General features: G+C 44.2%; 1 protein-coding gene and 1 long non-coding RNA gene across 19 annotated transcripts in view; one reads left to right on the top strand and one right to left on the bottom strand.

Annotated features, from left to right (window-relative positions):
• The window catches only part of LOC144823305 (uncharacterized), a 559,034-nt gene that overhangs the window by 417,350 nt on the left and 116,602 nt on the right, over positions 1-25,082 (top strand). For 15 of the 17 annotated variants that reach the window (XM_078681830.1, XM_078681822.1, XM_078681741.1 and 12 more), the window contains 3 exons: positions 3,404-3,469; positions 4,632-4,679; positions 24,270-24,335. In XM_078681830.1, coding sequence (XP_078537956.1) covers positions 3,404-3,469; positions 4,632-4,679; positions 24,270-24,335 — 180 coding nt within the window. The remainder of the gene's footprint in view (positions 1-3,403; positions 3,470-4,631; positions 4,680-24,269; positions 24,336-25,082) is intronic. The other 2 variants (XM_078681839.1, XM_078681809.1) reach the window with 1 other exon arrangement.
• On the bottom strand, positions 8,257-9,733 carry LOC144772762 (uncharacterized). 2 transcript variants are annotated; one of them, XR_013599833.1, is made up of 6 exons: positions 9,696-9,732; positions 9,511-9,598; positions 9,331-9,416; positions 9,144-9,233; positions 8,943-9,036; positions 8,257-8,572 (listed from the first exon to the last, which is right to left on the bottom strand). It is a non-coding gene; the product is annotated as an uncharacterized LOC144772762 (long non-coding RNA). The 2 variants fall into 2 exon arrangements; XR_013599837.1 differs by lacking the exon at positions 9,331-9,416 and having other exon boundaries at positions 9,696-9,733.

The following is a 25,082-nucleotide window of genomic DNA, read 5'->3' as shown; positions in this document are numbered from 1 at the left end:
CCAATACAAGGCACACACTGCATTCGGCCCCAGTATGTGTGACACGCCCCCAGCACAACGTGCAGGCCCACAAGTGAGTAGAGCGAACGGTTACTTACCACGCCTCCAGCTGAATGCAGACGCCCATTGAACGCATACGCCCAGGTGCGCGATTGGCATCATAATTTATGAATGGGGTGCGAATGTTGGCGGCCGATTGCCGCGCCCATTGTCCACGGCCCTTGCTCCCGTGTAATTCCGCAATTGGCGCGCCCATTGTCGTTTGTCACTGCCCTTGCTCCCACGCAATTGCACAATGGGCGCGCCTCCAGCTGAACTCGGATGCCCATTGAACCCTCTTTCTCCCATACATTTCCGCGCCCATTGACCACGCCCCTTGCTCCCGTGCAATTCCGCATTTGCTGTGCCCATTGTCGTTTGTCTTGCCCCTTGCTCTCGCGCAATTGCGCATTTGCCGTGCCCATTTTTGTCACGCCCCCAGCACACGCCCCCAGCACAACGCACACGTTTAAGGAACGCTTTTTTTTTGTCGTCATGCTACGCCCCGCCCACGCACACGCCCACAAGGGACTAATTTGCTGGCAAGGTTCTTTTACCTTTCAAATATATATGGTTGCCATCTGTATAGCCTATGTCCTTCTGCTGCAACTGCCCTTTCCAATGCTGTATTGGGTGTTGTGATTAGTGCTGGGGTTACTGAGATTACCCACCTCAAAGATTAGGGCTCTCTCTTGATAATATTAGTATAGACTTCTCCCCTTTCACCTAACCCCTGATTTACCACTTTTGCGCTTTATCCCCTGTTGGTATATAATAGTACTAGCAGCCCGTCCCGACGTTGTCCGGGTATGAATTAGAATGTGTGTAATGTGTGTATTTGGCAAGGGGAATTTATTTTAAAATCTCGCGGTAGACAACATTTTTTGTTTCATTAGAATTGGGACGGAGAAGGCCCAGCTGCAGCCCTGGTTGATGTTAGCAGGCGCGTGTAATTGGTGTAGTGATCCGCCACCTGAGCCCGGCTATAGCCCTGGTTGATGTTACCAGGCGCGTGTAATGTCGTTGAATGAGAGAGTTATCAGCCGCGGGTAAATCCGTTTAATGAGAGAGTTGAGTGACAGCGAGTAGGAGAGGCTGCAGTAATCGTCCCCGCAGACACGCTCATTTGCGTGTTCCCCCTCTTGAGGCCCAGATGCAGGCCTGTTTGATGTTAGCAGGCGCGTTTTCCCCTGCTTGAGGCCCAGCGGCAGCCCTGGTTAATGTTATCAGGCGTGTGTAATTAGTGTACTGATCCGCAGCCTGAGCCCGGCTAGAGCCCTAGTTGATGGTAGCAGGCGCGTGTAATTTCGTTGAATGAGAGAGTTCAGTAACAGCGCGCAGGAGAGGCTGCAGTAACGTTACTTACCACGCCTCCTGCTGAACGCGTTTGTCACGCCCCCCAGCACACGGCCACAGCAGACGATCTTCTGATTAATGTACGACCCACATGGCATGAAGGGCGGAACGTAGTTCACGCCCCCAGCGTTTCTCACGCCCCCAGCGTGCCCCTTGATGCGGCGCAATTGCGCTCACATGGCATGAAGGCCGGATACACGCCCCCAGCGTTTGTCACGCCCCCAGCACACGCCCACAGCCCACGATATGATGGCTGTACCACACGCCCCCAGCGTTAGTCACACCCCCAGCCCACGCCCACAGCACAACGCAGACACGCCCACAAGGGACTACTTTGCTGGCACGGTTCTTTTACCTTTTAAATGTATATGGTGGCCGTCTGCATAGCCTATGTCCTTCTGCTGCAACTGCCCTTTCCAATGCTGTGTTGGGTGTTGTGATTGCTGCTGTGGTTACTGAGATTACCCGCCTCAAAGGTTTGGGCTCTCTCTTTATAATATTAGTATGGACTACATATGTTTTAATTTACTATATGTGAGTATTGATGTATATAAGTGATTATACGTGAGAGTGTGAGAGATTGGAAGAGTTCCTGTATAAATAAGTATGTGTTTCTATAAGTGATTGTTTAAGAGAGTAAGTATGTGTACGATTCTGTAAAAGTAAGTGTAGTGGTGTGTGTATAGCTGTATATGCAAGTAAATGGATGTTTGATAGTTTATTTGAATGTGTGAGTATGTGAGTAACTGTATGGATGAGTATCTGTGTGTAACAGGATGTATAGGTGTATAAGTACATATGATGAGTGAGTACATGTATGAGTGACTATAAAGAACTGTTGGTGAATGAGTGGATGTGTATGTAGATTTTGTAATGACTGAATATGTTGTTCTAACTGGTATTGGTATCTCCATTTTTTTGAAAATTTTAGTTTCTATTTTTGAAGGTGTGTATCAAAGGTTATATCACGCTGAGAGGAGTTCTGCCACTCTTTCACAAGGATGATGTCATCAGTGATGCCATTTGAGATGTCATCAGTGATGTCATGAGTGATGTCACTGACCATGTCATGAGTGATGGAATATGTGACGTCATCAGCAGTGCATTGCGAGCGCGCGAGTAATAGTTAGCTGAACTAACTGTATCGGGGGAATTTCAATGTTTTTGTATGAGTGAAATGTCCAGCTAACTATAACATGTGTGAAACCTATGATTTTTTCTGTGAATTTCTAAGGTTTTTTAAATGCTAATTCCTAACTATAACGTGGCTGAAACCTATGGTTTTTTCAGTGAATTTCAAAGGTTTTTAAAATGCTAATTCCTAACTATAACGTGGCTGAAACCTATGGTTTTTTCAGTGAATTTCAAAGGTTTTGTAAATGATAATTTTTAAATGTATTAATTGTTATTTTTTTATACTAATTTACTACATTGTTTTAAAGTATTTATTTTTAGATATTTTATTTTTTTAAATTACATTACATATTTTTAATATAAATTGAAAAAAAATGTTTTTAAAAATATTGAAATTGTATTATTTTTTTTAAAAATGTATATGGTGGCCGTCTGCATAGCCTATGTCCTTCTGCTGCAACTGCCCTTTCCAACGCTGTATTGGGTGTTGTGATCGGTGCTGTGGTTACTGAGATTACCCGCCTCAAATGTTTGGGCTCTCTCTTTATAATATTAGTATGGATTGTATACTTTTTTTAGATTGTCATGAGCTTTCCATGACATCTGCTATTTTCATAAACTATTGTATATTGTGTATTCATCAGTGGAATTAAGTTTTTGCAATGGTATTGACATACCTCCATTTCTTAAAATTATTGTTTGGCCTTCACTCATGTCTCTGTCACCAATGAAAAAGAGGTCAAGGGTCTCAGACAACCAGTATTTATCACAGATCAAATCTGATGGATTTGTGAAGGTAAAATGGATATAAGGAGCACATCTAATTGAGTCTTGTTGTAAATGTTAGGGGTATTTTTTGTTTTGTTTCCTCCAGCCACCACCTCCTGACACTGCCATCCAGAGGCCAGATCAAGAAACCGAGGAAACATCAATTAAACAGGTTAGCATATTCAGCCTGTTGAAATATATTTGTGGAAATCTTAAAGATATCATGTTGGGCACTGTGGCACTAATGCTTATCACACAAAGAGAGAAGTAGATTCACATTTTGACCATCATCCTACACAGAAAAGGACCTGGTTCCCTTGGTTCCTTTGTTACATTCTTCATTGTATGGACCTTCTAGGCTTTGCTGATGCACACAATTCAGAGCACAGAGACCTTTGCCTTGTGTATTAGCTTTGGTACACAGTAAAAACTGTCCCAGACTATTCCCTTTGTCTTATCTATTTACATCTCAATGCTGTTGTGTGGTCAGTCTTTATCCACTGTTTCACTACTGCTCCCACGGTGCAGTCCAACCCTGAGATATAAGGTTTCATCTGTCAGAAGTAATTTTTCTTCTTTTTCTACATGTGGCCTTTCAGATACATTGTCATCCTCTGAGCAGCTGTTCTATGATTTGTGGATATGTATTTGCTGTTCCATAGAGTCAGTTTCAGGTATTTTATTGCAGAAAAACAGGAGACTTCCATATTCACAGGCCCTCATTATGTGAAATGAGTTAATATTGGTGTTCAGTGCTCATACTTACACCTTCCGACCCATTTGGAGAGTCACAAAAATAAGTAACAGTACCATGAGTTAGGAATAGGATTCCCACACATTGTATTTAAGGTATTAACACAATTTGTAGCTTAGACTGGGGTGCAGAAAACAGAAATAGTGTTTCCACAGGTTTTTATGACGTTTGCATGAGTAGTGTGTCAACGTAAAAATGTAAAAGACAGGAGTGTATTCTACTGGAACATTTTAACGTGACTAAATGAACGATCAAAGTGTGTAATGATTACTGTTTGGACAAAAAATAATAAGGCAAATCCATTAAAAAAAATGTCGAATTAGCACAAGCTTTTGTTGTTGATAAAAGAATTAGATTTTACACGTTGCAATGCTGTATTACTTTGTCATAAATGCAGTAGTCATAACCCCTTACATCACACTTAACACTGCTTTTACGTGGATCTGGCCATATCTAACTAAAGGTGTCACTGCAGTTATGTGTTTTATAGAGACTATGATTGCACTTGTGAAAACTCTACATTAATTTTCATAGTTTGTCATTCATCACAATTCTTTCTGAAATTTTATGTTGCATTTAGAGTCCGCCTCCTAGCGCAGTGGATGGTAAAAAGGGCACAAAAGACGCAGTAAGTAGTTTTATTCTCAGATATATACTGCTCTTATGATAACAGTCTAAAACATTTCCCAGTTCTTTGAAACTAAATTGCATCAGCTTAGACTTCCTAAAAGTAGAATTATTATATAGAATTGTTCATATTGTTAAGTATCTCCAGTTAAAAAGCGACTCAATGTAATTCATGCTCATTTTCTTCTTCTTTGCATCCTAAAAGACGCTGACTACTTTAGCTCTTAACTCCAAATCTCTCAATCTCTACCTCTTCACTTGTCTATTTTATCATCACATCCTTTTCTAGAAATCTGTTATTTTCAACAAAGATTTATATACTGTAGTATACAAAAAAGTGATGGATAGAACGTTTTAACTAATTTCAGCTATTGTTAATTGCCCCAGTATTGGACTTTCATAGATTCCCATGCTTTGTATCATTCCCCGTCGTCAGAATGGGAGCCTCGGTAATAGAAAAATACCATAGCAGTAGGTACAAAAGTGAAAGACAGGCCTAGGCCTCATCTCATTTTGTAGCCTATCCGCCTCTTTTTGTAAAAGAGACCAACAAATTTGCAACAACCAATCAGAGTAGCCTCACCCAATAGAACCCTCCTGAGAGAGCCTCAGAGCCTCAGATTTTCTACCGCACGTCGTGCTAAGGGAGTCTCCACTGAGCTCTGCTGAGATTTCTCTTCAGTTTTGGAATTTTCTTCTTTTTTCTACTCTAATGTGTCTGATAAAGAGAAGAAGGCATTATTCAGAGCTTGTGCTACCTGTTCTAAGAAGAGGCTTTACATTGAGGACAAGCATAAGGACTGTATCTACTGCTTTACCTGGATCACAAGGCCACAGATTGTAAGATCTGCAGGACTTTCTCTACAAAGACCTTGAGAGACAGAGAAGGCCGCTGGTTACCCTGGTTGCAGAAAATGAAGTCTCGTAAGGAGGTTATATCATCCGACAGTGAGGATTCTTCCTCAGCTTTGTCCTCTAGGAGATCCAAGAAAAGGGGTAGGTTCTCCCGTTCAACATCTTCTGAGACCCCTCTCAAGGCCCTGCAAGTGACCTCTGATAGGTCTGAGAGGCCTAGTCCCAAACAATCTCCTCACCGAGGTGTAAAGGATAGGATGAGACAGACTGAGGAGACGCAGTCATCAAAGAAGGTATAGAAAACTCCTTCTATTGCTTCTCCACCATCTGATGAGGAGAAGGTATTCAAAAAACCTGCTACTGTCCCTCAGGAAGGAAGATCGGAAAAGAAATTTTGTCCGTCGACGACGAAAATATCTGGTACGTCGACTAAGACTTCCGAAATTACCTTGGGTTTTGTTACAGCTCCGTCGACGGCAGCTTCGTTGACGGCGGCTACAGTGATATCTTCGTCGTCGTTTAAGATTCCCTTCTCGCCGACGATGGTGCTTACTTCTTCAACGTCGACGATGATGACATTGAAGATAGCGTAAACGGCTACAACGTCGACGACGACAGCGGTGATGATCATGATCGGCGGTCCCGTCGACCACGATCTTGTCGACGACGTCGTCAACGATTCAAAATGTCCACATTTCTATAAAAAGACAGCAGGTCACCCCAAAGATGACCTCGCCTCGCAGAGTAACACCCTCACCTCCAACTTTGCTTTTCGAGGAGGAATCAGATGATGAGGATGGCCCTTATGGAGATGCATATAGCCCATCCCAACTTCCAGTGAAGTACCATGATTCAGACTCTGAGGACTACTATACGGAGGAACGCCAGTTTGTTCAGCAAGAGAGGCCTCAACAACAACGAGACATGGTGGCAATGCCTTCTTCTCTCATAACGGACTTGCAGATGATGCTACAGGACTACAAAAGAAGGTTTCCGTCTCAAGCTTCGGACCAGCAAGCGCAGCTTCTTCCTCCTTCCATTCCTGTTACTCCTCCAGTTACAGTAACACCTCATGTTTCCCGAGCTTCGGAGCCAGATCCAAAAGAAAGCCATCGGAAGGTTATTGCTATTCAGGATGATGATAACTCAACTGATGACGATCATCAGATAGATCAAGCCCCTGACCCGGATAGAGATTGGGACGAGTATGTTATTCAGGATCCAGTCTCACCATTAATGGATCCTACTACATCTCCTCCAGCAGACATTGGAGGTTTCCATCACCTTATGGAGAGGACGTCCAAGAGATTTGGTCTTCCTATTACTACAGTACAGTCGGACTGTTTCCTTTACGACTTTAAGGAGCCTTACAGAAAATCTATCCGTTCAATTCTGATAGTTGAGCATGTGTGGTCGGAAGGTACTAAAGTAATGCAGAATCCAGCTACGGTCATTCCTGTTCTTCCCCGGCTGGAGAAAAAATATAAGGCTCCAGAAAACAGTCCTGCTTCCCTGATTGGTCAACCAAAGCCGGATTCAGTTATTTCCGAGGTGGCGCAAGGAAAGTCCAAGAATCCATCAGCGCCTCTGACGACACCGCCGGACAAAGAGGGGAGACGCCTGGACAATGTGGGAAAAAGGTTCTCCTCAATGGCCAACCTTCTAGTCCGAGCTACTAATGCTCTTGCAATCGTGGGTGTATATGATCGCCAGATGTGGTTCGATTTGTCCCCATTTGTTGACCAACTTTCGGATGGTGCAAAGGAAGAGGCCAAGAAGATTCTGGAAGAAGTAGAGCGTTCATCTTCAGAGGTGATAGATTGTGCTATGGACATAGCAACCACCGCTTTCCGAACTCTTGCAGGATCAGCAGTTTTAAGGCGTCAGGGCTGGCTTCGGGCAACCTGGTTCCGCCAAGAAGTCCAAAATAAGAACTTGGACTTACCTTACGATGGAGAAATACTTTTTGGTAAGCATATAGATGATGCCCTTCAATAAATCAAGAAGGACACGGATACGGCAAGATCTTTGAGGTCTTTGAATTACCGGAAGGTTCCTTTCAGGGCTGCAAGAGGAAGAGGTTTTTCATCTTACAGAGGTGGCAACCAACAGCGCTACTCTTCTTACTCTCAGTCCTCTCAGTCGTACAAACCCCAATACTCACAGCGCCAGGGTCAATCGGCGCCTTTCTCTCGCCAACCATCAAGAGGATGACAGGGACGTCAGGGGAAAGATACGTCTAAACGACAATAGCGGCTATATGGCTCTGTCTACTATTCCTCCCCCTCTAGTAACATCAGTGGGGGGCAGGATTTCAGAATATCTCCACAACTGGAAAATGATTACATCGGATCGGTGGGTCCTTAACATCGTATAATTCGGCCACACACTAGAGTTTCAAAAATGTCCACCTTCCAGATCGCCTCACGCCACGGAATCGAAACATCTAAATCTTCTGCGTCTCGAAGTCCAACAGCTTCTCATCAAAGGAGCGATGGAATCGGTTCCTCAGAATATATGATTGAGAGGTACCCCTTAAGAAACTCAAGGGAAATGAGGTTATCTAACCAGTCAAAGAATAGATTCCCTTGAAAGTATAACAGGATTTAGCTAAAACATAGCCTAAATATTCACAATGAAATCAATATTATTACAAACACAAATATATAGAGTACAAATCATTTATTATGCAACAGTAGTTAAAAACAATTAATAACGCTGCTAGACATATTCTGATTCCTAAGTTGATGGTTAAAAAACTAATTAAATTACACAATCAATTATGACCTGCACAATTGAGAAGACAGACATAAAATGTAAAACATAAAAATTGTAAAATACAAGTTGTACATTCGTAGCTCACAGATTCTGACACCTATGTTTTATCGTTACAACTTTAATATATAAACATTGGTGGTAGAGACATGAATTGTACTGGAGATTGGGCGTCAACGCGTTTCGGTTGTTAGAACTGATTATTTCCACCTTTTTCAAGACCTTTCTTTTCGTCTGTCGTAACATGGGGTCTGATAAGTCACCCTACAATAAACATACATAAGATAACAATTTAACACATAATCTTTCTCTTGCATCATTATAAGATCAGCCTGTCCCCTATTGTCTCAGCATAGTTAAAGGTATTAGGCCTAGGGCATACAGAATGTCAAAGTTTTAATCTACTCTATAAAATCTCCAATATATACATGTGAAACATTATTGAACATCATCAAGCTAAGAGAATACTTAAATTGCCTTCACAATCCTATATCTAGGAGACTCCAATATCTATTAAGTCGTTTGAACGGTTTACCAAATGTTCTTCGGGCATGTATTAGTACTCTTTTCCCGTTTTCTAACGTACTTATTTATAATGTCATAGCCCCTATGGAACCTGCACTATATGTCTTACCCTTAGTTTGGCATGAAGGTAATGGATATCTGCACTTCGTATTCCTGTTCTATTTTCGTCCAGAAAATGATATGTGTGCGGTCAATGAGAGACCCTGGGAGTACAAGAGAATGTATATATGTTTAAAATCAAATTCCTGCTGTGCCATCACAAAAAGCCGGCACTCCTTGAATTTTTAAAGACTGAAATTAGTGCATTTACCTGTTGTTACTTGGTAAGGCAGCAAGGGACGAGGTGTTATGATACACGTCCAATCTTTATTTATGTGTTTTGCATAAGAACTTTCTAGCCCTAATTAGGGGAAAAGGAACAAATTATAAGTGGGAAATTATACATGGGAAATTATGTGCATGCAGATCGAGGCTCACTATTTTCCTAATCGGCATACCTGCAATAACAGAGGCTTGATTAATTTGTCCACACTTATCCGTTCATAGGCAGGAATAAGTCGATCATTATTTTGGGACTTATTACCTAAGAAGACACAATATTAGTCTTCTTTTAAACACCATGTAACGTTACGTGTTGTTTAATTAGGTTGTCCCTATGTAGCCGCCGTAAAGCATACCTGCTGTGAGAAGAGCTCGGGTATTTTCTCCCAAGTAGCGCTGTCAAAATGCAGCTCAAGTGCCGTAATCTCTTCCAGGTCCTAAAGCCTGGTGGATCAGAAATGAGATAATGTAGCACGATTATAGTCTGGAAGAAAGAGAGACAGACGTGTCTCTATTAAAGCTTCTAATATCTATTCCTTACCTCCAGTACGAGTTCTCTCCCGCCTCAGCTAGGGTTTCATTGCGAATGTACGGCTCACCTGTTCATGCCGTGTTTTAAATATCCGCCCTGTGCTCGTGATTGGATAAAAGGTAAGGTCCACCCAGCCAATCGTGTGGTGTACGCACAACGAGGGATAATTAGCATAATGTTACTGTTTGGGAATGCAAACTATTGGTCCACTGAGGATTACACTTGACTCCTCCTCCTACTTAGTTTGGTTCCCTCTCTGGTCCGCCGCAATGTTGCCATGTGCTTCCGGGTATCGGTGATGGCATGTTATAAGTGTTAACCCTATTGGTTAAAGAGTTTGTAACAGGAAATTCACACTTGGGGTATATTGGAAGATTCTATTGGCGAAATGTTCAGCCTATCTGAATACACTATTCATTCGCCTTATGTGTATTTGAAAAAGACGGGCTACTCACGCATTGTCTACCTCGTCGAGTTGTCACTGGTAACGGTGATCTTGCATTTACAATGCCTAACTTGCCACATTATAAAAAGGATGAGTAAAGCAGGTCAAGTATCTAATCTCTAGAGTATCGATAGGGATCTATGCTGCACATCATATTAAGATTCATTCTGACTGGACAGTGGTCATGCTGATAGTCTTACTATTCAGTCCTAATCTAAACGCCTGCACTAAGTTAAACTGCAGCGAAGCACGTCTAACTACTTCGCAATGCGCGGTACTTCAGGGGACCTAGGCATCAGGTGTTATTTACAGGCATCTGGCCCAATCTTCCCTTGTATTGAGGCCTTTCACTCTGGTGTTGAGATGACAGAAGTACCATTGTTCCCTGACTTTTCTCATTTTGTCAGTATCTCCACCTCTTCTGTTTGTCCTAACTTTTTCTAGTATGAACCATCTGAGGTCCTCACAGGAATGGTTCAATGTTGTAAAGTGTTCTGTCAGAGGCGCGTTGCACTTATTAGTGCGGATGGCCGATTTATGCTCAAGTACCCGTGTTTGTAGCTCTCTACTAGTTTCCCAACGATGGTGGCCTGCTGGGCTCTGCAGGCCACCATGTCTCGGACTGCTTTTAAATAAAGCAGTTTTTTTGAAAAAAATGCAGCCTGTTTACCATGCATTAAAAAAAAAAGAAAATGAAACGTTTTCGTTTCATTCTCTGCAGGCAGGTAGAGGTCCCAGCCTGCCCTTAAAAAAATGTTTTGCATGCATTTGCAAAGGGGAAGGGGTCCCCTGGGGACCCCTTCCCACTTGTGATTGCATTACCATCTACTTGAAGTGGGTGGTAATTGTGACTGTTTTGCGACCGCAAAACATTTGTACATGGTTTTGAGACTCGCTATTTGGAAGGGAATGCCCCTTCCAAATAGCAAGTTGCAAAACCTATTTAGAGAGTCACAAACAAATTGCAACTCGCGAAATAGGCTATGTACATGGCCCAATAGGTTTTTGCATGCGCAAACGAGTTCGCGAACCCGTTCGCGCATATAAAAACAGATCATACATCTCACCCTTAGTATTTTATATTGAAGTAATAGCCCCTCTGTCACATGTATTTCATTTGTTTTATAGCATCTCTCTTAAATTGTAGGATGTCAGAGCACTTTACATCACACACATATAGAGACATTGAATCATACATGTAAATCAGTGTGTATATAAAATGTTTAAAGAGTGCTTGGTCTGGAAAAGCACAAACTCAGGATTAAGAACATAACACAGTGGCTAGCATTGACTAACATTAAAAATGTATTTCCACCCAAATATACCATTTTAGCAGCATCAGGTTAATGAATAACTGGGACAAAATATAAGTTACTAACTGGTACTATGCAGTTTGCAAGCAGCTCTTTGATGACAGCTTATAGGTCCCTCTGCTAGATTACGGTTGTCACTTATGAAGTGCACAGTAACAAAAAAAACTCTGTGACAAAAGCAGTAACCACGAACCTAGGCACATGAAATACTGCTTTTTAAGATGCATGTTTCACGTTCTTTGCAGTAGGCACGTTAACCCTCTGTGCTAGATTAGTTTAAATCAAAGCTGCCACTGAACACAACTCTCCTACTCTCCAGCAGGTACATTAATCACTGGCATTCTCTTGACACTTTGATTGTCGCTGGAAGGCTGCTAATTATACAACAAACGTTTCTGTGCTTTTAAAACTGTTGCCTAACCTGGGAGTCGAGTGTAATCCCCAGTGGACCAATAGTTTGCATTCCCAAACAGTAACATTATGCTAATTATCCCTCGTTGTGCGTACACCACACGATTGGCTGGGTGGACCTTACCTTTTATCCAATCACGAGCACAGGGCGGATATTTAAAATACGGCATGAACAGGTGAGCCGTGCATTCGCAATGAAACCCTAGCTGAGGCGGGAGAGAACTCGTACTGGAGGTAAGGAATAGATATTAGAAGCTTTAATAGAGACACGCCTGTCTCTCTTTCTTCCAGACTATAAACGTGCTGCATTATCTCATTTTTGATCCACCAGGCTTTAGGACCTGGAAGAGATTACGGCACTTGAGCTGCATTTTGACAGCGCTACTTGGGAGAAAATACCCGAGCTCTTCTCACAGCAAGGTATGCTTTCTGTAGGCTACATAGGGACAACCTAATTAAACAACACGCAACGTTACATGGTGTTTAAAAGAAGACTAATATTGTGTCTTCTAACTATTTTTAATCATTAGGTCATGAGTCCCAAAATAAGGATCGACTTATTCCTGCCTATGAACGGATATGTGTGGACAAATTAATCAAGCCTCTGTTATTGCAGGTATGCCGATTAGGAAAATAGAGAGCCTCGATCTGCACACACATAATTTCCCATGTATAATTTCCCACTTATAATTTGTTCCCTTTCCCCTAATTAGGGCTAGAAAGTTCTTATGGAAAACACATAAATAAAGATTGGACGTGTATCATAACACCTCGTCCCTTGCTGCCTTACCAAGTAACAACAGGTAAATGCACTAATTTCAGTCTTTAAACATTCAAGGAGTGCCGGCTTTTTGTGATGGCACAGCAGGAATTTGATTTTGAACATATATACATTCTCTTGCACTCCCAGGTTCTCTCATTGACCGCACACATATCATTTTCTGGACGAAAATAGAACAGGAATACGAAGTGCAGAGATCCATTAACCTTCATGCCAAACTAAGGGTAAGACATATAGTGCAGGTTCCGTAGGGGCTATGACATTATAAATAAGTACGTTAGAAAACGGGAAAAGAGTACTAATACATGCCCGAAGAACATTTGGTAAACCGTTCAAACGACTTAATAGATAATAGAGTCTCCTAGATATAGGATTGTGAAGGCAATTTAAGTATTCTCTTAGCTTGATGATGTTCAATAATGTTTCACATGTATATATTGGAGATTTTATAGAGTAGATTAAAGCTTTGACATTCTGTATGCCCTAGGCCTAATACCTTTAACTATGCTGAGACAATAGGGGACAGGCTGATCTTATAATGATGCAAGAGAAAGATTATGTGTTAAATTGTTATCTTATGTATGTTTATTGTAGGGTGACTTATCAGACCCCCTGTTACGACAGACGAAAAGAAAGGTCTTAAAAAAGGTGGAAATAATCAGTTCTAACCACCGAAACCAATCTCCAGTACAATTCATGTCTCTACCACCAATGTTTATATATTAAAGTTGTAACGATAAAACATAGGTGTCAGAATCTGTGAGCTACGAATGTACAACTTGTATTTTACAATTTTTATGTTTTACATTTTATGTCTGTCTTCTCAATTGTGCAGGTCATAATTGATTGTGTAATTTAATTCGTTTTTTAACCATCAACTTAGGAATCAGAATATGTCTAGCAGCGTTATTAATTGTTTGTAACTACTTTTGCATAATAAATGATTTGTAGTCTATATATTTGTGTTTGTAATAATATTGATTTAATTGTGAATATTTAGGCTATGTTTTAGCTAAATCCTGTTATACTTTCAAGGGAATCTATTCTTTGACTGATCGGTTCCTCAGACCCAACGAGGGAAAGGATTCTATTCCAGGTTTTTCCTGGTTCGCAAAGCGGAAGAAAAGTGGCGCCCAATTCTAGACCTGAGGGAGCTCGACACCTATCTCATAAAACTCTCTTTTTGGATGGTTTCTCTCCAGGATATATTGTGTCTCCTAAATCCTGGCGATTATATGGCAACTCTAGATCTAGAGGACGCATATTTTCATGTTCCCATTCATCCAGCCCACAGGAGGTACCTTCGCTTTACAGTAGCCAAGAGCCACTTTCAGTTCAGAGTCCTACCTTTCGGACTAAGATCTGAACTGCGGAGTTTTTACAAAGGTATTAGCACCAGTGGCAGCTTTTCTCAGAAGGCAGTCTCTGCAGGTGTTTCCCAACTTTGACGACTGGCTGATAAAAGCTCCAACTTCTCAAGCAGCCTCAAAAGCAGTCGAGGATTGTGTTCAGCTTTTCAGTCATCTGGGTCTAGGCCTAAACACAAGCAAGTCTGTCCTTCTTCCATCCAGGTCGGCAAGATTTCTGGGTGCCATTCTGGATACAACTCTCTGCAAAGCTTTCCCTTCAGAGGTGAGACAGAACAGACTGATTCTTTCTGCCAACCGATTTTAAAGGAATCAAACTCTTTCAGTCCATAAGTACAAATCCCTTCTAGGATCGATGTCATCTTGCATTGCATTGATTCCGCACTGCAAGCTTCACATGCGTCCCCTGCCGGAACAACTAGACTTGCAATGGCGTCAAACAGAGGGGTCTTTCGAAGACAGGATAAAGATTACTCGTGTCATGAAAGAGGCGATCAGGTGGTGGACTATACCAAGCAATATCGAGGAAGGTCTCTCCTTCACGGTTCCTCCCTCTCTGTTAGTCCTGACCACAGACGCGTCTTTGGAAGACTGGGGAGCTGTATTACAGGATCTTCAAGTGAGAGATCACTGGTCTCCAGACCTTCGCACTTTTCACATCAACCTACTAGAACTGAGGGCAATTTGTTTAGCTCTACAAGCTTTCCTTCCAAAAATTCAAAATTCTACAGTCCTGGTGCGTACAGACAACACAACGGCCATGCATTATGTGAACAAGCAGGGAGGAACAAAATCCAAACTCCTTTCGAAAGAGGCACAGGAGATCTGGGAATGGGTTATTCGTCACCAGATATTTCAGCAGAACATCTACCAGGTTCTCTCAATGTGGAGGCGGATTCGTTGAGCCGCCTACGGTCAGTCTACCATGAATGGGAATTAGATCAGAGAACTCTCTACAGAATATTCTCTCGTTGGGGCACTCCTCTTATAGACCTGTTTGCGACTCCACAGAACAAGAAATGCCAATTCTATGCAAGCAGATATCACCGTCGAGGGTCACTGGGGAACGCCCTTTTGATAGCCTGGTCAGGCGCATTTCTTTACGCCTTTCCACCGATTCCTTTGATACCAAGGATACTGAGGAAACTCAAAACAGAACCCTGCACCATGATTTTAATACGATTCAGAAAAGGGGGTGGTGATGAACAGAGTGTCTGAATTAAGCAGACCACTCTTACCCAGTCCAAAGATCAGGGCTTGATCCATCACCGTTATTTAGCTCACTGCCCCATCCCAGCTCAGAACCTGGCTATATGCAAATTAGTCTGTCCATGGCCCAGTGCATCATGGGAACAGGGCAGACCAAACTACCAAGCCAATTCTTCACCAGAAAGGAGACAAGCTATCGGGGACCGGTTTCTGGCATTTCAGCCTCGTCGGCCCGGCTTGCTTGAATCCTGATGGAGCAGTGAGCAAGGGACTCATGTCTGAGTATACCCTGCCACACCTATAGTGGCCAAAAACGATTCAGAAAAGGGGGTGGTGATGAACAGAGTGTCTGAATTAAGCAGACCACTCTTACCCAGTCCAAAGATCAGGGCTTGATCCATCACCGTTATTTAGCTCACTGCCCCATCCCAGCTCAGAACCTGGCTATATGCAAATTAGTCTGTCCCTGGCCCAGTGCATCATGGGAACAGGGCAGACCAAACTACCAAGCCAATTCTTCACCAGAAAGGAGACAAGCTACCGGGGACCGGTTTCTGGCATTTCAGCCTCGTCGGCCCGGCTTGCTTGAATCCTGATGGAGCAGTGAGCAAGGGACTCATGTCTGAGTATACCCTGCCACACCTATAGTGGCCAAAAACGATTCAGAAAAGGGGGTGGTGATGAACAGAGTGTCTGAATTAAGCAGACCACTCTTACCCAGTCCAAAGATCAGGGCTTGATCCATCACCGTTATTTAGCTCACTGCCCCATCCCAGCTCAGAACTTGGCTATATGCAAATTAGTCTGTCCCTGGCCCAGTGCATCATGGGAACAGGGCAGACCAAACTACCAAGCCAATTCTTCACCAGAAAGGAGACAAGCTACCGGGGACCGGTTTCTGGCATTTCAGCCTCGCCGGCCCGGCTTGCTTGAATCCTGATGGAGCAGTGAGCAAGGGACTCATGTCTGAGTATACCCTGCCACACCTATAGTGGCCAAAAACGATTCAGAAAAGGGGGTGGTGATGAACAGAGTGTCTGAATTAAGCAGACCACTCTTACCCAGTCCAAAGATCAGGGCTTGATCCATCACCGTTATTTAGCTCACTGCCCCATCCCAGCTCAGAACCTGGCTATATGCAAATTAGTCTGTCCCTGGCCCAGTGCATCATGGGAACAGGGCAGACCAAACTACCAAGCCAATTCTTCACCAGAAAGGAGACAAGCTACCGGGGACCGGTTTCTGGCATTTCAGCCTCGTCGGCCCGGCTTGCTTGAATCCTGATGGAGCAGTGAGCAAGGGACTCATGTCTGAGTATACCCTGCCACACCTATAGTGGCCAAAAACGATTCAGAAAAGGGGGTGGTGATGAACAGAGTGTCTGAATTAAGCAGACCACTCTTACCCAGTCCAAAGATCAGGGCTTGATCCATCACCGTTATTTAGCTCACTGCCCCATCCCAGCTCAGAACTTGGCTATATGCAAATTAGTCTGTCCCTGGCCCAGTGCATCATGGGAACAGGGCAGACCAAACTACCAAGCCAATTCTTCACCAGAAAGGAGACAAGCTACCGGGGACCGGTTTCTGGCATTTCAGCCTCGCCGGCCCGGCTTGCTTGAATCCTGATGGAGCAGTGAGCAAGGGACTCATGTCTGAGTATACCCTGCCACACCTATAGTGGCCAAAAACGATTCAGAAAAGGGGGTGGTGATGAACAGAGTGTCTGAATTAAGCAGACCACTCTTACCCAGTCCAAAGATCAGGGCTTGATCCATCACCGTTATTTAGCTCACTGCCCCATCCCAGCTCAGAACCTGGCTATATGCAAATTAGTCTGTCCCTGGCCCAGTGCATCATGGGAACAGGGCAGACCAAACTACCAAGCCAATTCTTCACCAGAAAGGAGACAAGCTACCGGGGACCGGTTTCTGGCATTTCAGCCTCGTCGGCCTGGCTTGCTTGAATCCTGATGGAGCAGTGAGCAAGGGACTCATGTCTGAGTATACCCTGCCACACCTATAGTGGCCAAAAACGATTCAGAAAAGGGGGGTGGTGATGAACAGAGTGTCTGAATTAAGCAGACCACTCTTACCCAGTCCAAAGATCAGGGCTTGATCCATCACCGTTATTTAGCTCACTGCCCCATCCCAGCTCAGAACCTGGCTATTTGCAAATTAGTCTGTCCCTGGCCCAGTGCATCATGGGAACAGGGCAGACCAAACTACCAAGCCAATTCTTCACCAGAAAGGAGACAAGCTACCGGGGACCGGTTTCTGGCATTTCAGCCTCGTCGGCCCGGCTTGCTTGAATCCTGATGGAGCAGTGAGCAAGGGACTCATGTCTGAGTATACCCTGCCACACCTATAGTGGCCAAAAACGATTCAGAAAAGGGGGTGGGGGTGGTGATGAACAGAGTGTCTGAATTAAGCAGACCACTCTTACCCAGTCCAAAGATCAGTGCCAGAAACCGGTCCCCGGTAGCTTGTTTCCTTCCCAGTATAAGAATTGGCTTGGTAGTTTGGTTTGCCCTGTTCCCATCATGCACTGGGACAGGAACAGACTAATTTGCATATAGCCAAGTTCTGAGCTGGGATGGTGCAGTGAGCTAAAAAACGGTGATGGATCAAGCCCTGATCTTTGGACTGGGTAAGAGTGGTCTGCTTAATTCAGGCACTCTGTTCATCACCACCCCCTTTTCTGAATCGTTTTGTCCACCATAAGCGTGGAAGGGTATACTCAGATGTGAGTCCCTTGCTCATTGCACCATCAGGATTCAAGCAAGCCGGGCCGACGAGGCTGAAATGCCAGAAACCGGTCCCCGGTAGCTTGTTTCCTTCCCAGTATAAGAATTGGCTTGGTAGTTTGGTTTGCCCTGTTCCCATCATGCACTGGGACAGGAACAGACTAATTTGCATATAGCCAAGTTCTGAGCTGGGATGGGGCAGTGAGCTAAAAAACGGTGATGGATCAAGCCCTGATCTTTGGACTGGGTAAGAGTGGTCTGCTTAATTCAGGCACTCTGTTCATCACCACCCCCTTTTCTGAATCATTTTGTCCACCATAAGCGTGGAAGGGTATACTCAGATGTGAATCCCTTGCTCATTGCACCATCAGGATTCAAGCAAGCCGGGCCGACGAGGCTGAAATGCCAGAAACCGGTCCCCGGTAGCTTGTTTCCTTCCCAGTATAAGAATTGGCTTGGTAGTTTGGTTTGCCCTGTTCCCATCATGCACTGGGACAGGAACAGACTAATTTGCATATAGCCAAGTTCTGAGCTGGGATGGTGCAGTGAGCTAAAAAACGGTGATGGATCAAGCCCTGATCTTTGGACTGGGTAAGAGTGGTCTGCTTAATTCAGGCACTCTGTTCATCACCACCCCCTTTTCTGAATCATTTTGTCCACCATAAGCGTGGAAGGGTATACTCAGATGTGAGTCCCTTGCTCATTGCACCATCAGGATTCAAGCAAACCGGGCCGACGAGGCTGAAATGCCAGAAACCGGTCCCCGGTAGCTTGTTTCCTTCCCAGTATAAGAATTGGCTTGGTAGTTTGGTTTGCCCTGTTCCCATCATGCACTGGGACAGGAACAGACTAATTTGCATATAGCCAAGTTCTGAGCTGGGATGGTGCAGTGAGCTAAAAAACGGTGATGGATCAAGCCCTGATCTTTGGACTGGGTAAGAGTGGTCTGCTTAATTCAGGCACTCTGTTCATCACCACCCCCTTTTCTGAATCATTTTGTCCACCATAAGCGTGGAAGGGTATACTCAGATGTGAGTCCCTTGCTCATTGCACCATCAGGATTCAAGCAAGCCGGGCCGACGAGGCTGAAATGCCAGAAACCGGTCCCCGGTAGCTTGTTTCCTTCCCAGTATAAGAATTGGCTTGGTAGTTTGGTTTGCCCTGTTCCCATCATGCACTGGGACAGGAACAGACTAATTTGCATATAGCCAAGTCCCGAGCTGGGATGGTGCAGTGAGCTAAAAAACGGTGATGGATCAAGCCCTGATCTTTGGACTGGGTAAGAGTGGTCTGCTTAATTCAGGCACTCTGTTCATCACCACCCCCTTTTCTGAATCATTTTGTCCACCATAAGCGTGGAAGGGTATACTCAGATGTGAGTCCCTTGCTCATTGCACCATCAGGATTCAAGCAAGCCGGGCCGATGAGGCTGAAATGCCAGAAACCGGTCCCCGGTAGCTTGTTTCCTTCCCAGTATAAGAATTGGCTTGGTAGTTTGGTTTGCCCTGTTCCCATCATGCACTGGGACAGGAACAGACTAATTTGCATATAGCCAAGTTCTGAGCTGGGATGGTGCAGTGAGCTAAAAAACGGTGATGGATCAAGCCCTGATCTTTGGACTGGGTAAGAGTGGTCTGCTTAATTCAGGCACTCTGTTCATCACCACCCCCTTTTCTGAATCATTTTGTCCACCATAAGCGTGGAAGGGTATACTCAGATGTGAGTCCCTTGCTCATTGCACCGTCAGGATTCAAGCAAGCCGGGCCGACGAGGCTGAAATGCCAGAAACCGGTCCCCGGTAGCTTGTTTCCTTCCCAGTATAAGAATTGGCTTGGTAGTTTGGTTTGCCCTGTTCCCATCATGCACTGGGACAGGAACAGACTAATTTGCATATAGCCAAGTTCTGAGCTGGGATGGTGCAGTGAGCTAAAAAACGGTGATGGATCAAGCCCTGATCTTTGGACTGGGTAAGAGTGGTCTGCTTAATTCAGGCACTCTGTTCATCAACACCCCCTTTTCTGAATCATTTTGTCCACCATAAGCGTGGAAGGGTATACTCAGATGTGAGTCCCTTGCTCATTGCACCATCAGGATTCAAGCAAACCGGGCCGACGAGGCTGAAATGCCAGAAACCGGTCCCCGGTAGCTTGTTTCCTTCCCAGTATAAGAATTGGCTTGGTAGTTTGGTTTGCCCTGTTCCCATCATGCACTGGGACAGGAACAGACTAATTTGCATATAGCCAAGTTCTGAGCTGGGATGGTGCAGTGAGCTAAAAAACGGTGATGGATCAAGCCCTGATCTTTGGACTGGGTAAGAGTGGTCTGCTTAATTCAGGCACTCTGTTCATCACCACCCCCTTTTCTGAATCATTTTGTCCACCATAAGCGTGGAAGGGTATACTCAGATGTGAGTCCCTTGCTCATTGCACCATCAGGATTCAAGCAAGCCGGGCCGACGAGGCTGAAATGCCAGAAACCGGTCCCCGGTAGCTTGTTTCCTTCCCAGTATAAGAATTGGCTTGGTAGTTTGGTTTGCCCTGTTCCCATCATGCACTGGGACAGGAACAGACTAATTTGCATATAGCCAAGTTCTGAGCTGGGATGGTGCAGTGAGCTAAAAAACGGTGATGGATCAAGCCCTGATCTTTGGACTGGGTAAGAGTGGTCTGCTTAATTCAGGCACTCTGTTCATCACCACCCCCTTTTCTGAATCATTTTGTCCACCATAAGCGTGGAAGGGTATACTCAGATGTGAGTCCCTTGCTCATTGCACCATCAGGATTCAAGCAAGCCGGGCAGACGAGGCTGAAATGCCAGAAACCGGTCCCCGGTAGCTTGTTTCCTTCCCAGTATAAGAATTGGCTTGGTAGTTTGGTTTGCCCTGTTCCCATCATGCACTGGGACAGGAACAGGCTAATTTGCATATAGCCAAGTTCTGAGCTGGGATGGTGCAGTGAGCTAAAAAACGGTGATGGATCAAGCCCTGATCTTTGGACTGGGTAAGAGTGGTCTGCTTAATTCAGGCACTCCGTTCATCACCACCCCCTTTTCTGAATCATTTTGTCCACCATAAGCGTGGAAGGGTATACTCAGATGTGAGTCCCTTGCTCATTGCACCATCAGGATTCAAGCAAGCCGGGCCGACGAGGCTGAAATGCCAGAAACCGGTCCCCGGTAGCTTGTTTCCTTCCCAGTATAAGAATTGGCTTGGTAGTTTGGTTTGCCCTGTTCCCATCATGCACTGGGACAGGAACAGACTAATTTGCATATAGCCAAGTTCTGAGCTGGGATGGTGCAGCGAGCTAAAAAACGGTGATGGATCAAGCCCTGATCTTTGGACTGGGTAAGAGTGGTCTGCTTAATTCAGGCACTCTGTTCATCACCACCCCCTTTTCTGAATCATTTTGTCCACCATAAGCGTGGAAGGGTATACTCAGATGTGAGTCCCTTGCTCATTGCACCATCAGGATTCAAGCAAGCCGGGCCGACGAGGCTGAAATGCCAGAAACCGGTCCCCGGTAGCTTGTTTCCTTCCCAGTATAAGAATTGGCTTGGTAGTTTGGTTTGCCCTGTTCCCATCATGCACTGGGACAGGAACAGACTAATTTGCATATAGCCAAGTTCTGAGCTGGGATGGTGCAGTGAGCTAAAAAACGGTGATGGATCAAGCCCTGATCTTTGGACTGGGTAAGAGTGGTCTGCTTAATTCAGGCACTCTGTTCATCACCACCCCCTTTTCTAAATCATTTTGTCCACCATAAGCGTGGAAGGGTATACTCAGATGTGAGTCCCTTGCTCATTGCACCATCAGGATTCAAGCAAGCCGGGCTGACGAGGCTGAAATGCCAGAAACCGGTCCCCGGTAGCTTATTTCCTTCCCAGTATAAGAATTGGCTTGGTATTTTGGTTTGCCCTGTTCCCATCATGCACTGGGACAGGAACAGACTAATTTGCATATAGCCAAGTTCTGAGCTGGGATGGTGCAGTGAGCTAAAAAACGGTGATGGATCAAGCCCTGATCTTTGGACTGGGTAAGAGTGGTCTGCTTAATTCAGGCACTCTGTTCATCACCACCCCCTTTTCTGAACCATGATTTTAATAGCCCTAGCTTGGCCCCGCCAATTTTGGTTCACAGAGCTCCTCCTTCTATCTCAGGATCAACAAATTCTCCTGCGTCCAATTCCTACTCTGCTGACGATGTCCCAGGGCCAAGTGATGCATCCGGACCCGAGCTCTCTCCAATTGACAGCTTGGCTCCTGAGCTCCGGGAGTTCAATGCTTTAGATATCCCTCAAGATTGTAAGGACATTTTAGCTCTAGCTCGGGCTCCTAGTACAAATAGGACCTATCATGAAAAATGGAAGCGCTTTTGTGCATGGCGCCAAAAGGAAAATCTTCATCCTTTTACTTCAGCTCATCATAAAATCTTACCATACATATTGACTTTGGCCAAGTCAGGACTTCAACATTCTTCCATTAAAGTGCATCTGGCAGCGATCTCGAGGTTCAGGCGAACAACCTCTGGCTCTTCTTATGGTCCGCGAGGGTGATCATGCAATTCCTCAAGGGTCTATTCAGGGCTTTCCCTCCGGTAAGACCTCCTCCTCCAATTTGGCAACTCATCCTGGTCCTTGCCCATCTCATGAGGGCTCCTTTTGAACCAATACATAGAGCGGACATGAAGTTTGTGTCCTGGAAGATTGCTTTTCTTCTGGCGATAACATCAGCCATGAGAGTTGGGGAACTTCAAGCTCTCACAATTGTTGAGCCTTTCTTACAGTTCAAAAAAGAGGCTTTGATCTTACGGACAAATCCGAAATTTATTCCAAAGGTCCCTTCGGATTTTCACCTAAATGAGCCTATAGTACTAAAGACTTTCTTTCCTCGACCTTCATCTCGGGCGGATAGATCCCTCCACACTTTGGATGTCCAAAGATGCTTGAAGTTCTATCTTCAACGTATGAAGGAATTCAGGAAGACTTCGCAACTTTTTGTCGCTTTTAGCGCTCCAAGGAAAGGTTTGCCCCTGTCAAAGCAGGGGATCTCACGTTGGATTGCCAGCACGATTCATTTCTGTCATCAAGCAGCGGGGAAGCGGCTGAGGGGACGGATCAAGGCTCATTCTACGAGATCAGTGTCATCATCTACGGCTCTGTTCTCTGGTGTCCCCATTAAGGATATTTGTAGGGCAGCTATGTGGAGCAGTGCCCATTCTTTCACGAAACACTACTGTTTGGATTCTTCTACAAGGAGTGATACAGCAGTCGGACAAGCAGTCCTGAGGAATTTATTCCAATGAGCGGTGAGCTTTCTTTTCTATCCTTCCTTCCTTTATGGCACATTTGGTATTTCATAATAATGTTTATGATGTGTTATGCTGATATGCATGTAACAGAATGTGCATTTATGGCTTACTGCTAGCTACTCTGATGCAAAGCATGGGAATCTATGAACGTCCAATAATGGGGAAAGAAAACAAGTTACTTACCTGTAACTTTGGTTCCCCAGTATTGGTACTTTCATAGATTCCGATGCGCCCACCCGCCGCTTCTCCTGGGAAAGCTCAGCCTTCAGCAAATGTAATTACTTCTACACAACGGCTACGAAAATCTGAGGCTCTGAGGCTCTCTCAGGAGGGTTCTATTGGGTGAGGCTACTCTGATTGGTTGCTGCAAATCTTTTGGTCTCTTTTACAAAAAGAGGCGGATAGGCTACAAAATGAGATGAGGCCTAGGCCTGTCTTTCACTTTTGTACCTACTGCGATGGTATTTTTCTATTACCGAGGCTCCCATTCCGACGACAGGGAATGATACAAAGCATGGGAATCTATGAAAGTACCAATACTGGGGAACCTAAGTTACACGTAACTTGTTTTCTTACTCGGGGCTGAGTCTCAGCCAATCGTTATTTTGCATATCACTGGGTTTAATCTGAAATAGCATGGTGGACAAAAGAATGATGGGTTGGAATGCTACACAAAGCGACTGCCAGTGGTTAGACTAATTGTAATCATTCATTCCATCATATTTTATGTTAGGTATATACTGTTACAATTTTTAGACTACTCATACACCTGTCCATTTTCCATCACCCAAATGTATTTCTTTTGGAGGTATTTCCATAGCTCTATTTCTTAGAATTATTTTCTCACTTGCACTTATGACTCCATCCCCAATGTAAGGAGGTAAGGCATTAGAAAGCCAGTGACCACATCAGATAAACTTTAATGATTTGTGAAATCCAAATGCCAAATTACCCCACACACAATTTTATCTTGTTGTAAATGTTAGTTCTTTGTTTGTTTCTTCCAGTTACCTACAGCAAATGTTGCTGACCAGAAGCTGGATCAGAAAATTGAGAAAAAATCCCTTGAAGAGGTTAGTATATTCAGTTTGTTGATCTATGTTTGTGAAAAGCTGAAGAATATCCTGTTTGGCACTGATTTGCTCATGCTTACCATGCTAAGAGAGAACTAGAGATACCCTTTGCCCATTATCAACGAGAGACGAGGGCTTGGTTCCAAGGTTAGATTTTCCACACTCACGACCATCTTTGTTTTGCTGAGGCACACACTAAAGTCTTGTGCACAGACTTGGGTACTTAGTTTCTGTTCCCGGCTATTCCCTTCACACATACCCCCTCTGTTCTTTGATTTAGGCAGCCCTTATTAATTTTTTATGACTCTTGCTCTTTTAGTCAAGTCCACTCCTCAGACATGAAGTACCATCTCTCCAAGGCCCTTTTTCGTCTTTTCCATGATGCAGCCTCTTAAACACATTCACTTCCTCGTATATATAAATCATCACTGCCATTGATCTGTGATTCTTGAATATGTATTTGCTGTTGCATAAACCCAGTTTAAAATATTTTGCCATAGTATATTTATGATTGCACATTATGGGTGATGAGTTAATAGTGGTGTTCAGTTTGTTTACTGGGCCTCCTCAAATTCATTTAGAGATTCATGAAAAATGACCTAGACAACCACAAATTAGTAACAGAATGCCCACCCAAGGTATCCAAGGTATGAACATATTCATAGCTTAGAATGGTGAGTTCCATGGAGAGGTTGTGTTTCTGCAAGTTTCTCTGACATTTAAAAGTGTTTCATTTCGGGCTCACCC

This window comes from Lissotriton helveticus, chromosome 1_1 (assembly GCF_964261635.1).
Source record: "Lissotriton helveticus chromosome 1_1, aLisHel1.1, whole genome shotgun sequence".
Classification (NCBI taxonomy): Eukaryota; Metazoa; Chordata; class Amphibia; order Caudata; family Salamandridae; genus Lissotriton; species Lissotriton helveticus.
This window is presented reverse-complemented; position numbering and strand designations above follow the sequence as displayed.